A 15,656-nucleotide genomic window follows, 5' to 3' on the forward strand; every position below is an offset into this window, starting at 1 on the left:
TCATTTTAAAGTCAGATGTCTTAGATAGGCTTGGACTCAATCTGATTAAAATCTGATGTAGTGTACATGTCATGATTTCTTTTTGGCTGTTTACTGTCGTTTGTTCTTGTGGGCACTTGTTACATCTGACACAACACGTAATATACCAAAACAAATGGGTATGTTACAGTACTTCAGATATCTCTGTTTGAAAAGAGCATGAGCAGAGCACAGACAACGATGTTATCATTGTTTGGTCATTCTCTTTCTGTCAATTTTGAATGTTGAGTGTTATAGTGTAGATGGATTCTGGTATTGAGTTCGGGAAAACCTATGGTATTGTGTCAGATGTATGTAACGAGTGCTCACAAAAGAACAAGCAACAGTAAACGTAACAGCCAAAAAGAAGTTGCGACGTGTACACTACATCAGATTTTAATCAGATTGGGCTTGGACTATGAATTATACATAGCTAATGTGAGCTGTAAAGTATTCCTGAAAGAAAAGTGAAAACTTCACAGGGCTTTAAGTATGAATTACAAGATGTTTTATACAGTAAATGTATAACAATATAAGTTGCTGAGAATGAATGGGAAATATTGTTTTCACTCACATTCATCAGCAATGCAATAGCGCCCCCAAGAGGCAAATAGCACAAAGTATATTACCACTTGTTTATATGCACACATGGAAAACTCTCAGGTGTTGTGGTATTTTACAGCAAGTATTTTATGTTTAATTCAGAATTGTAAATACTTTGATGAATTAAAGATAACATCAACAAGACTTGTCACTGTGTCTTTTGATTGACGTGTGGGACTGATCATTACATTAATGAAAAATCGTTTGGCTCCCCAGTTACACGACCCCGCCTAGTTTTTCACTGCTGACTCTAAACATTATTTTTTACTTATTCCAGAATTTTTTTTTTAAATTGCGAAAATTGTGAAGTCTTGTGAGATATAGAGGATAAAGAGGATGCGGAAACTGATACCAACTTTAGAACACATTATAAAACTGTTCTATAAATGGCTGTACATATGATGGGAAGAAACCAATAACACAGAGACCATATGGAAAACAATGGAAACCATATCTACCTGAACTAGACATTCACATATGAAAAGCTTAAAAATTAAAAAGAAATAAAATAAAAAATCTACCTACCCACCTATTCTAAAAAATGAAAAATAATGTTTCTCAGGCCTAATAGAAAAAATTGTGTGTTTCCGATTACGCTCAATTTTAGAATAGATGGGGTAGGTAGATTTTTTAATTTACTTTATTATATATATTTTTTTTCATATTTTAGTGTCTAGTTCAGGTTTTCCATTGTTATCCAAATGGTCTCTTTGTTGTTTCTTTCTTTCTATCAGATATATAGCCATTACAGATTGGAAGAACAGTTTTATATTGTCTTTTCAAGTTGGTCAGTTTCCGCATCCACAATTTATCGTGAGACTTCACAATTTTGCGATTTAATTATTTTTTTCCTCGAATATGTACAAAAAAGTTTAGGGTTGGCAGTGAAAAACTAGGTGGGGGTCGGGTAACCGGAACTAAACAATTATTTTTTTAGACCTCATTACTCTTTAAGGCAACTACGGGCCAGTTTGTCGATTAAAAAAAAAAACATCTCCTTCATGTTTCTCTGTCTCTCCTTTTCTTCATATCAGTCCTGGCACTTGCTTTATTCTTGCCAGAGAGGGCGCTGTTTCACAAAACATGAAGGTTGGGCAAAAATTTTTTTTTTATTTATTTTCATGTCAGAGCTGAAAATTTGGGTCAGTTGGGTAATGAGAAACAGAAAAAAGTAGGGTTACCTTTCGCACAAACACTAAAAAATATCAAATTCTGACAAAGTCACTCTCTCATACATTATTAGAATTCACCAACACAACAATAACTTGGATTTACTTTAAAATTTATTGCCAGTTTCTTTTTTACACTATACAACATATCTCAAAAAAGCAAATAAATATACAGAATAATTTGTACATATTCTTTTCCAGTGGTTCTCTTGTTAGCGCACACACACACACACAGATGAAGTGATGGTCATGTGACTCACTTTACATCGTCATCCCCTCTCATCAACTAGCCTCCATTAAGCTGAATACTTGTACCACACAATTTTTGGATACAATTTCAATGATTTAAAAGCTTTTCTAAGTTTTTGATAGCATGTTGCGACTACTTTTCCTTCATTGCCAAATGCTTCTTTGATTACCGCTATTCATATTTCTATGTAATCACAACAGTTGGATGTACAGTTCTACCTTTCAGGCCTGGGGGTGTTTAGTGTTTTCTGACCATATATATTGATGTATGTAAGAACAACCTCACCCCCCCCCCCCACCCACCCCAACATTCCACCCTTCTACTTCCACACAAGGTCAGTTTGGGACTGACTACAAAATGCTGAATTAGAATTATCCCTGGAAAAGGTTAAAACTCCTGCAATGACTATGAGGGCGCTATACTCGTGTTACTCTGAAATCATCTTGAGGGCGCTATACTCAAAGAACACTGAAACCACTACAATGACACTATATACTTAAAGAAACCATAAATAGAAGACTATCAAACATCAAAAAGAAAACTTAAATACTAGCTACGACTACAACACCACCACTAAGCGGGAAACTTATAGACTGGCTAAAAACATTATGCATGCCTACAATTCCTGAACAATTTAATTCTGAAAATCGTGGATGTAATCAACTGCATGGAGGCAAAATGAGAAACAGACTGCAGTAAGTGTGATGGTGACTTTGTTTCTACTGATTTTGAAAGTCTCACAAAAAATATGAATTCTTTTTTTAAAAATTGAACATTTCTATGGAAACACGATTTTTCAGCTGATGGGCTGTAAAGTTTAGCAGTACAGGATGAAAATTCAACAATACATAACCACCACCACCACCACCACCATACTTCTGGGAGTATAAAACTCCATCAGGTAGCATTTTAGTGAACACATTAGCTTTCTCCAAACACTGGCATACATATTCCTTGCCTTTTGTAAATGAAACAAGACTTCCACAACACATTAGTTAGAACAGGTATACCACATGGCAAAGTCAATTAGGCAGTTGTAGGTATGTTCAACTGCAACATTATTTGATACATTTTGTAGTAAAAATTGACAAATTTCTTCACCATACCCTAAGAATAGTTATTTCTGTGTTCCCTAGCCCAGGACCAGCAGTTTGTGAGTTATATATTTTTTTAAGCTGTGTACAGTGTGTCAAGTTTTACATGATATTGTCGAAAATATTCAAGAATTAAATGAAATAGTTCAAAATAAATGGTCGCTGCTCATACTGATTACCTTTGCTTTGTGTCAAAGTTCACAGTTGCCATGTCAAAGATCAGACTGTCAAAGTTCACACACAGGTGGTGCCACATTAAAGTTCAGTTAGTGTCAAAGTTTATACTTGCCATGTCAAAGTTCACAGATGCTTTGCAAATTTTGTCGAATTCCAGGTTCTGTCAAAGTTGACAGCTGTGTCAAAGTTCAGTTTCCATATTTAAATTTGCACTTGTGTCAAAGGTCAGTTCACTGAAGCATGCCATAATGATTTTACTGTGTTTATTCTCATATAGTGATTTCAGTTCGTGACAAACAGTCAACTCTACAGATTTAGATTATTTTCTATCACAACTTTGACTATCTCTGAGGCAGACATCTTGGAATACTTTGACTAATTTTATATGTACAATCAGTACAAGCAGGTAACCTACATTTCAACAAAACCAGGATTCATTCAATTCTCAAATACGACTACAGACATCAGACCTTTGAAACCTTTCACAAACATGGAAAGTAAACAACTGAATTGGATCAATAAAACTTTGCGCAGCATGGTGGAACAGCAGAGACTAGTATTACATTTCATGGTTCGATAAGAATCGTTTTATGTCCTCTTTACATGTACATGAATTGTATGGAGAACTTCAAATCTGTTGTGCACGTAAACTATTATGTAAAGAGACCATACAACTGTTGTTATCAAATGATGAAATGTAATATAAGTCTTTGTACTTCCAATATGCTGTGTCAACAGTTATTAATCCAATTCATTTGTTTACTTTCTCTGTTGGTAACAGGTTCCATTTGTCAATGGTCTGATGTCAGCAGTTGTACATTCTACGACTCTATACAGCAACCTTTACAACCAACTTCTCTCAACCTTTTTCCAGAGTGCAGGCCTAATTACTCCCTGTCTACATTTGCAAAGCTTTGAATAGGCCATTCCAGACTACCAACAGGAAATTGAGAATACAGTGCCCTCGCTGAAATTGGGGGTATCATCACATATTTACGTTTCTTGGTGTTGGTCCCTTGGTGTTCTGTAGAAGGGATGTTTTTTTCGTATTGTTCAGACATCAAGGAAAGCAGCAGTGCTCTATGATGACTAACCAAGTAACCTATACCATGTATACCCCTAAGGGACACACAGACAGGAAGAAGAGCACCACCATGGCAAATTTTGGAACAGCTTTCTGTGTTCATAGAACTGAACCTCACTAATTTTGTGTTTAAACACCTTTCACTGAAAGGGATTCCCCCAGCATGATAGTGTCTCCCAAATCTGTTTATCCCTCTTTATCCTGTATCCATAACACAATGATGTTCATATTACACAGTTTTAAAGACAAAAATCTCAAAAAATTAGACAACTCCAAATACTGACCCTGTCTTCACAACCATCGATGCCTTTCCTGGACTAATATCATAACTGTGACACAATATCGTAAAATCAATGTTTTTTTTAGTTAAGAACAATTTTTTTACTAAAAATCACTATATAAAATTTTATGTAAAATACAAGTTTATTGTTCAAGGTGGAAAGAAAATAGAAGAGCTGCAAAAACTGAGAAAAGAGAGCTACAGTGTCGTGAGTAGACACCCCTAAAACGCCAAGTTCCCTTGCTTATTAAAATACCCCGAGGTGAAGGCAGTCAAAAAACCCAAGAGGAAATCCATAAAAACAAAGGCATCTCTACCTACAACCTCCAGAGGGCGATATTGCATTAAAATTAAAGAAAGAAGACATTTTTGTTAGTCTACGGTCAGTCCGCCCATAATAATCCTTTGTAGTATAAAATAACGAATGTGCTCCATGTTAACAAAAAAACCACCAACACATCTAAAAAGCTGGATTGTTGGGCTATGAAAAATTTCCATCCCAGAATACGACTCAGGATGAACAAATGAAAACCTCTCTTGAAACTCTTTCAAAATTGGTGCATCCTGTGTTTGTTAATCAATAATTAAAAAATATAATTAATCAAAATATTTGGCTGCATAATTACAAGCTCAATTTTTTTTAATTAAAAACAATCTCTGATAAGATATACAGCTGTATCATTTTTATAATGGCCCTGTTTACCTCAACAAGTTCAGTATTTTTAGCACCAGATACGGCCTCCACTCCACGTTTGTTAGACACGAATTTCAAGCTAGAAATGACGCAACATTTCAGTGAAATATACATTCAGTGGTAATTATGATTATAACGGTAATTTCCTGAACACTACAGCAAAATTATGAAAAAATATATGTACTGGGGGCAGTGTTTAACAACAAGTTAAGCATTCTGCCTATGAATTCATACTACAGGTGAAAAATTATACATAACACCCATACCCTCCCTCCCTCCCTTTATCAAAAGTTGCAGTTTTATCTTCATTTGTGGTTTTATTATTTTTTTAAAAGAGGAAACAAATTTGTTAAATATTATCAATGTTTCAGAGGCATATTGAGAGATAATAATATGAAGTGATATAACTAGACTACTATTTGGGGGTCATTGACCAGGAGTTCCATTCTTTGCCTAACTAAACTAGGTAATGTCAATCATCGCCTAACCTTTGTCCAGTAAGGCATGGCATTCTGCCTAACTGGACTACCTACCATATGCCACTCTCTGCCTAACTGCATACACCTAAATGGTAAAATTAATCTAAGCAGGCAAAGCATGCAACTCCGAATAGTTCAGTGACCCCACAAGGTGTAAAATGTCAAGACTGAAAAGAGTTCACTGCTGAATATAAAACGAGCAGCGAAAGTTATAAGTATTTGATGTACCAGAAATGACACTGACCTTGAGAAACAGCCAATGCAATCAATGGTGATTGTGGTCAGTTACAACTCTAGATTTCAATCTCACAAACACATATACACTATAGACAGCTGCTTACGCTGCAAATTGCCAGCAGCTTTGTTATAAGAACTAGGCCTCCTAACGTTCAGTTAGTTTGTTGTAAAAGGGGGGAAAGAAAAACTGGGTATCTGAGGGAGGAATATAAAATTCTCATAGCGTTTCTTTTGTCTTAACTACTGTCTCACATATATATATATATATATCAAATGTATCATAAAGAAATATGTATGTTCAGTCTCCTGAGCCTCCTACATGGCAATGGAATCTTCCAAATCAAATCAACCAATGACGACTGAGGTATGAAAGGCATTATAATATGGATTAAATATGGTGCTATATAATCGTGAATTTCATTGGTTCCTATAATGTGACAGAAAGTATTACCATATTTGGATTGTTCCTTTAAAATTATATTTTTTTTTTTTGTTACACTGGTGCCTTCTGCATGTTCTTAATCTTATAATGTGGCTACAGGCAGTACAAACTGAACCAAAACAGCATTTGAAACCACAAATCATATTGGCTACTGTAATGATCATGTGACTAACAATAACACCAAATATGGTTATACAGTTCGGGGTATCTGATTGGCTACTAAGAAATCATGTGACCTGAACAGTTTGCCATATTTAGATGGCCAAGGAGACTGAGAAATTGACATGATTTTTTGCAAATTTGTTGTTAGGAATACCTGTAGTGTGAGAAATGTGACTTGAGGTTACAACATTTGCATATATTGGTTTTTAGACTTAAAAGTGTCTGATACTGCAACACTTCAACAACAACAACAACAACAACAACAACATTTCAAAAAAACACGAACTACAATGCTTCATATTTCAGACTTTCAGTAATTACAAGTTCTGGTAGGAAAATATTACTCTTTCTTTTTTTTCTTGGAACACATGATTTTGACATGGCTAATTAACATATTCCCGGTATAAAGTATTCATCTTCTTCACAACTAACTTACCAGTTTTGTAAAATCTCACAAAAATAATCTCTTTTATATCTGGACAATTTGTTAACATTAATCTACTCTAAGGTGTTCCACGATCATCATGAAGTCCTCGGTCTGGCGTCAACCAGTTCTATTTGTTTGAAACGTTTTCGTAAATTAGACACCATATCTTTATAGAGCACAGGGTCGAGCCTCATCTGCGACCGCACCAACGGCATATAGCCGAAATAATTGGCGAACTCGTTCATACAAGTTTGTCTGTCACTGAAATGCTGGGGTTCCAGCCATTCCGACGTTTTCCGGACTGGATTCACGGACTGCAGCATGGTTTCTTTGTAAATTTTCCTTTGTGTGACCTTGATTGGTGGAAGTTTAATAACATGACTCACTAGGAAGTTCATTAATATATCTTCACAGTTGTTGAGTTCATCCACACGATGACGTAACTTGGCTGGTAGGAATTCACTGAAGAGTGTGTTGTAATATCTGTGGAAATGAACAAAGTGGACGAAAAAGGAGTTACTTTCTGTTTATAAAGCATACTTTAGATAATCTAATTCTGATTTCTTATATAGGCGCTGAATGACTGCTGTGTGTGTGTGTGTGTCTGTGTGTGTGTGTCTGTGTGTGTGTGTGTCTGTGTGTGTGTGTGTGTGTGTGTGTGTGTGTGTGTGTGTGTGTGTGTGTGTGTGTGTGTGCGCGCGTGTGTCTGGATGGGAAGATAGATCAGCGGGTTGGTTGGTCCATCAGTCGGTAGGTATATGTATGTAGGTAGGTGGGTGGGTGGGTAGGTAGGTAGGTACATACATATGCATAACATACATTTTGTTGGTGTATAGCAACAAGGTTCAACAGGGGGTGACATTCCAATTACCGGATAAACAACATACCTGTGATAGAAAGCTGCCCCTGTTAGGACCATTGAGTAATCATTAGTCCATTTGGATGTGTACCCCCACTTGGACTTGGCTTCATCCCAATAATGGCTCCTTGACGGATAGCCTATTAGTCTATCTGGAAATGACTGCCACACTGAAAAGGCAAAGTCAACCTGAAAGGCAATCAAAATAAAAGAATTTATAATCAGTTAGAATAAAAATTCACACTTAAAATATTTACTTGACTGTGGAGGTCAATTTCGCAAAAGAAGTCAGTGCAACTAAAATCTGTACTTTATGCAAATAGAAAATACTTCCACTTTCAACCAATCAAAACAGAAAATTCTATCACATGATCTACTATTTCAACCAATCATTGAACAGGATTGCTGTCACATGACAAGACTTACCTCATCTGTGGTCAGCATGGCATCTTCATCCAGACTAAGTATTGAATCTGTTTCTATCTGATCATGTGGTAAAAATCTACTGCTAATTGTCTGGGGGGAAAAAAAAACAGAAAATTATTTTTTTTCAGTATTGAACATATTTTTTCATTACAAAGTGTGAACTCAAGAGTCCAGAAAATTGATTGTTATTTTGTGATGTGCCCAGGTTTGAAACAGAGTTTGAAAGGACGTGATCATGAACCAATGATGATCTTCACAATTACTGTAGTGACAGCTGGTCTCTAGAGGGCGCCCCAACCCAGCCAATTACTGATCAATGGTAAAGTTTACTCATAAGTCTACCACAGAGAGGAAACGACAGAATAGGAATTAAATAAACCTGTAAGTAGCTTAACATTGCTGTCATGAAAACACCATTCCATTTTACTACCTCTTTGAAAAGAGTCATCAAAATTTGAATCGAATAAGTCTTTGCTTTGATTACAGTGATAAATTGGTTGGTTTTCACAGCCTGACAGCCAATTGACAGGTCAAACTCCTCTGACATTTAAAAATAATTCGAAGATGCGAGGCTTTCAAGATCCTAGAGCAGTCTGACACAGATAAAGCTGACAGATGAAAGATCTGTACATAGACAGAGAGATGCATTGAAAAAGTGAGTTGGAAGATGGACATATGTATGTATGTACAGACAGACAGACAGACAGACAGACAGACAGACAGACACAGACAGACAGACAGACAGACACATACACACAAACAGGCATACATGCATACACACACACATAAACACTTCTTTGTTTGATCAGCGATAGGTTGTCACACAACTTGATCAAGCAGCACGAAAAGGTCAGAGGTCGCACTTCTACATTAAGCGTGGCAGTATGCTTGCAATCTGAGAAGGGTAATTCCTGATTATAACACATCCCAATACAGAAGGGTGGCACCAGGTTACAAACAGTAGTATGAGGGGTTATCAGTTTTATCTTTAAGCTCCTGTAACTGCAGCAACCAGCACAGTCGTTCTTCCACATCATCTCTCAGCTTTTGTGACCATAGCAACAATAGCAGCCACTGATTCATCCCGAGAGATGGTAAAGGGTGGTGGTAATAGTAATTGGAGTCAACAAAGGCTAATATAAAATATGCTGTTATATTATCTAAACTACCTCCCTGGTGTCAGTATGGCTTGAATACACTGAAAGGCCAAGTTTTTTTGGAACAGACAGGCTGTTACATCTAATACACATACTCCCTAGTACATGATTTTCTGAACTCTTACTAAGGTTCCAAATATGGTATCTGTGCTTTGTAGATGAAAACAGCCAGAAGGGGTAAAGAACCACATACAATATTTCTGAGTATCTCCTTGGAAAAATGACAATTACAGTCCAAACTCTTTGTGTTACCATCAAAATAATACCAAAACAGTAACTAGATATCTATGTAGCTTATTTCAGTTCCGATATATATATATCAAACATGCCACCTTCAGAGCAGACAGTCCCCCCCCCCCCCCCCCCCCCCCCCGTTCCAGCCCTAAATAAATGACACCTAGAATGGATGAACTTGTTGTTAACACCCTAGGCTGTACACTTGATATATGTATACCAACACATACCTTTGTTTCTGTCTCTACCACAGCCAAGGGCACTTCTATCGTTGGCCACTTGCTTTTCAGTGGAACTGGCCTATCCACATTCCATAGTACCAGTATCTATAGAAAGTCAACAAAACATACACATTAATAGTGTACTCGTTTATCAAATTAATGTACAACAAACAAGTTTCTTTGAAGTCATGAAGATCAAGTTCTTTTTCCTAAGTAGCAGGGGTTCAATAAAAAATGATGTCATATGGTTTAAATGTTATGAACATTTGTATGAAAAAGAATGAAAAATAAATGAACAGCGCCCTCTATGTTGTGAAATATAAACCGCGCCCTCTGTGGTAGGAAATAAACATATCAATTACACTGAGTTCCTTGTTTTTAACCCATGGTCAGCATATCACTAGCACATGTAATTAAAAAATAAACCATGGTTTAACTACATAACTATCCCTATCAAGATACTGAAGACATTTGGAACAATAAAGTAAACTTTAACCAAAAAACATAACAACATTGAATCCAAAGGCATACACCCCCTAAAGACTTCAAACTGTTAATGTTATATTTTCTTTCACGATTACACAAAACTGGTACATCTCCATAGTTGCTTACTGTGATATTTTTCAAAAGACAAAAAAGTCTGACAAAATTTAGTGAGCAGAAGAATGTCAAGAGCACACATAGGATACCAGAAACATATCAAAATATCTTCTGGAGTCTCCATATCTATGTATCATGTTATATTTTCCACAAAAAAGGGTTTTGATAAACTTTATAGGCAGCAGAGTACTGTAAATCTACATATTTTCACTACAGGAATATTTTTTGCGATTTTACAGTCTTTAGCTGGTTCTCAAACTTCAAAAGATATGACCAATGACCAGGTAGCCGATCTCCCCCCCCCCCCCCCCCCCAATCCAACTTGATTACCAACCACTGGGATAAAACTACAATCAAAACAACAGTACACATTCCATACTGACTTGACATGTGCAGTGTTTTAAAATTTTCAACTCGAAATCTAAAGCATTTAAAATCTAATTACACATCTGATGAGTGTAATGGAACATATAGTGTGCACTGCCTCGTTTGCCGATCAGCGACAACTTCAATTTTCATCAAACCCACACGCGATTTGGAAAACATGATGCAACTGAATACATCTGCTAAAGATTACATAGCTATGGTTTGAATTAAGTCGCGTGATGCAAATCTCCATTGGCAAGTTACAGTTTCTGGGGTATAGGGTTAAAGAGTTCTACGCTCTCCAAAGAGAGAAAGTAGAGAGAAATTCCGCTCCCCACTGCACAATCTGTCATACAAGTAAGACTATGTCCACAAGGAGTAGTCAATCACCATTCTGTGTTATCTCACACACAGCTGATCACTGAAGACTAGACTACGAAACCAAACATGTAATCCATTTCAGTGTGATACATTTCATCTCACTGGATACATTTTAGACACAATGTATCAATTTCTTTTTCACATTATATTTGTATTGTGATACATTTCATCTCACTGGATACATTTTTAGACACAATGTATCAATTTCTTTTTCACATTACATTTGTATTGTGATACATTTCATCTCACTGGATACATTTTTAGACACAATGTATCAATTTCTTGTTCACATTATATTTGTATTGTGATACATTTCATCTCACTGGATACATTTTTAGACACAATGTATCAATTTCTTTCACATCATTATGTTTGTTTTGTAATACATTTCATCTCACTGGATACATTTTTAGACACAATGTATCAATTTCTTTTTCACATTATATTTGTATTGTGATACATTTCCTCTCACTGGATACATTTTTAGACACAATGTATCAATTTCTTTCACATCATTATGTTTGTTTTGTAATACATTTCATCTCACTGGATTCATTTTGAATACAGTGTATCTAATCTGTGATATCTCACTCACGGCTGATCACTGAAAACTGTGAAATCAACCATGGAATCCAATTTGATATTGTGATACATTTCATCTTAATAGTAACTGGATACATTTCACATACTGTGTATCATTTTCATTTAAGGGGGTGTATGTACATAAATATATCTTGATACATTTCATTCGAAGGGATACATATTGAATACAGTGTATCATTTTCTTTCACTTGGTTGTTTGTTTTGTAAACCCTCACTGATGTTGGGGATAATCCTGGTAATTGGAAATGTATCAAGTTTTACATACACTTCATGGTTAATTGAACAGTTGTGGTCTGATTTCAACAAATGTATTTGCAGTACTGTAGAAATCTTTTTAGGAAAATGAAAAGATTATTTTAGAATATGTTGATCTATTTTGATGAATGGTTGTCACACTGATTATCTATTAACAAAATTACTGACAAGCTGACTGACTGACAGACAAACGGAGAGATAGAATGGATGGATGGATGGACAGACGGACAGTCAAACAGATAGACTGGCAAACAGAAATGATGACTTACTGGCTGCCTGATTTATAATGATTGACTGATAGCTTGACAGACTGACTAACAAACTGGCTGGCTGACTGACAGACTAACTGACTAACTGCCTAACAGATTACCTGCTTGCCTGCCTGACTGTTAAGCTGGCAAGCTGACTGTCTGACTAACTGGTCATCTAACTGATTGATTAACTAACAGACTGACTGACTGACCGTTCTTCTGGTCAATAATTCTTGATCATATCAACATACTGTACAGCGAGAAAGAATCAAATCCATCGCTAACAACAAGAACATGATTGAATATAAGACTCGCTATTGCCATGGTAACTAAACAGATTCACCATTTATATCAATCTGTATCTATTCTACTCAATCCTTCTGCTTGTAAATATGTCTCAAATTTCCCGTTTATTTCCAAATCTCCCAACAAATCTGTAGTTCCGTTAGAAGACATTCCAGCGTCTGCCCTTTCCAATCAACCACTAACATAAATCCATATGGTGATCTGAGATGCATTTTAGCTGGTATAGTTTTAAATAGTTGCCAATTGAAATGCCATATATCACCAATATACAATCCATAAATCACACCAGGGTGGAGATCGTAATCTAGTAATCTATGTCTCGGTGGAATTCAAATAAAAAAACGGAGCTGGTTACTCTCAAATCCCACTCTGCTGGGAATTGTATAGCTGCGTGTGTGATATATATATATATATAGATGAATAACTCTACTCACGAACACTGATGGAATGTTTACACTGAAATACAGCTTAAAACATGGTTACCTTGACATTTCACTCATGGAACACTGATGTTAAATTTTTGCTGTAAATACAGACAAATTTCAACACCATACTAACACACACGCACACGCACACGCACACGCACACGCACACACACACACACACAGCAGGCTCCATTGCATAATCAGGATGAAAGCTGATAGGTTTTCTTTTATTGTGCAGCAGAAACAGACTGTTCAGAAATGATTATACAAGGACTTGATAATTTTAATGTCTCCAGTTACTTTCCTACCGTGTACTGATAACAAAATGGTTACTTGTCTACTTCTACATCTCAACTGTGCTAAACACCTTTAGAACTATTTACTTTGTATTTGAAGTTGTCAGAATATGTGCATATAAACATCACATCCTATGGCCTGTTTATGGCGCTTGCGGTATATTCTGTTCAATCCCTCACACCGTAGGCTTGTAATTAGAATTGCAAAAGACGGTTTAATATGGGTTGCAAAAATCTCAATGCATAATTGCCCAATCAGCTTGTCGTCACTGTCGAGTATTCAAATGTATGCAGATGATACACATGCAAATGAAGTGTATGCAGATTAGCACACATCTCAACTGCACACAGTAATCTGCATACACTTCATTTGCATGTGTATCATCTGCATACACTTCATTTGCATGTGTATCATCTGCATACATATGAATACTCCATGGTGATGACAAGCTGATGGGGGAATTATACGTTGAGATTTTCAAACCGTACTGACAGCCTTTTGCAATTCTAATTACAAACATACGGTATGACAGATTGAACGGAATACACCGTAAGCACCGTAAACAAGCTACACATCCCCTGAATGAAAAGCCAAAGTAACCATGTTTGTGTTGTAAGATGTCATCTATTGGTGACAGTGTGTATAAATAATAATGGCTGCCTTGATGTCATAAAAGTTAATGACGTGACAGTGGATCAGGTTTACGTTTTTGACATAATCATTACACTAGTAATATTTGTTCATTAATCAGAGGGGGGGAATTCCATAAAGACACTTAAATGTGTTATTATCAAGATGCAGGCTCTGTTTCCTCCTGATCCTAACCATACCAAAGTGTTTTATCGATATATTCAAGATTACAATACAAGATGTTTTTTCACAGGTACTGTATTTTAGAAAGGAAAATATATTATATATGAAAATGTATTTCCAACTCATTTTAATAGTCCTTTACATTATCATTGCATACCGAATTTGAGAAGGCGCCAAACTCAATTAGCAAAACGCCATATTTTTGGGGGGGCCACCAAAATCACCGGTGTCTACGAATATTTTAGTTGACATGTATATATATCATTTTCTTTCTTTTTTGGCAATAGAGTGAATATAATATTTTTTGTACTTTAAAAAAAAAAAATTCACATTTTTTTGCTTGGCGTCATTTCAGTTTACATGAAATTTATATACCTCAACAGCTATATTTTTGCAGAATACAAGTCTCCTAATAATTCAATTACCAATTTCTCTTCTCTTTCTTTAAAAACTGAGTCAATTTTTACAAGAATTACAAATGTTGCAGGTACAAAAACCAAGAATAATGACTCTTGAATGTATCTCAATGTTACAAGGTGTCATGCAACTGATAATTCAACTCCAAAATGTTATCATGTTGCAAGTATACTGACATTACAACATAAATCAATACTATGACACTTTGAATATATATAATACTCAGCACCTGTATTTTAGCATTTTACCTCATGCTAGAGGGTCAAAATAGAACATGATGCTTGACTTATTCTCACGCATGCCTAAAGTAATGCATGTGTGCAGTGCATGGCGCGAAGTTATGATGTTGATCAAGAAATTGTATGTTCGTTATTTTTACGATGCACCTACACTGTAATATTCTATTTCACGTACCGAGAATTACCAACATTCTACCCTTGTACTCCATAATGTGATTCACAACTAGTTTTACACCGCATCTGATGTATAAATCATATTGATTTATGGCAGTCTATCTGTTTTACTATTTGACATTCATATCGGTATATCAGGTATAGAAATAGCCCTCTATACAAACACTACAATTTGCCGTATGGAATTGTAGATCTTTATCACTACACACATGGCCGCATTTAAATAGAATAATTATTGTTGAAACAGAGATAGTGAGACTAGTGTACTCAATATGGTGAATGACATACAATACTAATAAGTACTTTGTTATCACTTTAGTCAATATAATTAGAAAGTTTTATCTTGGTTTACACAACCAGAATTTTTATAAATATTTCTGTAAATGTAAAACACTACAACTAGTTTGTTTTTTCTCAAATATTTCTGTACATGTCAATTTTACAACTAGAGTTTTTACACATATTTCTGTATATGTAAAATTTTACAACCACAGTTTTAAAAATATTTCTGTATAT

At 35.7% G+C, this 15,656-nt stretch overlaps 2 protein-coding genes across 3 annotated transcripts in view; both read right to left on the bottom strand.

The window, feature by feature from the left end:
- Positions 1–15,656, bottom strand: part of LOC144444464 (large ribosomal subunit protein eL30-like) — a 248,446-nt gene that overhangs the window by 54,398 nt on the left and 178,392 nt on the right. The gene's annotated exons all lie outside the window — the stretch shown is intronic.
- Positions 1,897–15,656, bottom strand: part of LOC144444454 (exostosin-1-like) — a 101,030-nt gene continuing 87,270 nt past the window's right edge. Inside the window, exons 5-8 of the mRNA XM_078133875.1 lie at positions 10,023–10,118; positions 8,402–8,491; positions 8,004–8,164; positions 1,897–7,599 (exon numbers count right to left, since the gene is read on the bottom strand). Of these exons, the coding sequence (XP_077990001.1) occupies positions 7,212–7,599; positions 8,004–8,164; positions 8,402–8,491; positions 10,023–10,118 (735 nt within the window). The 3' untranslated portion in view covers positions 1,897–7,211. The remainder of the gene's footprint in view (positions 7,600–8,003; positions 8,165–8,401; positions 8,492–10,022; positions 10,119–15,656) is intronic.

Source organism: Glandiceps talaboti, chromosome 13 (assembly GCF_964340395.1).
Source record: "Glandiceps talaboti chromosome 13, keGlaTala1.1, whole genome shotgun sequence".
Taxonomy (NCBI): Eukaryota; Metazoa; Hemichordata; class Enteropneusta; family Spengelidae; genus Glandiceps; species Glandiceps talaboti.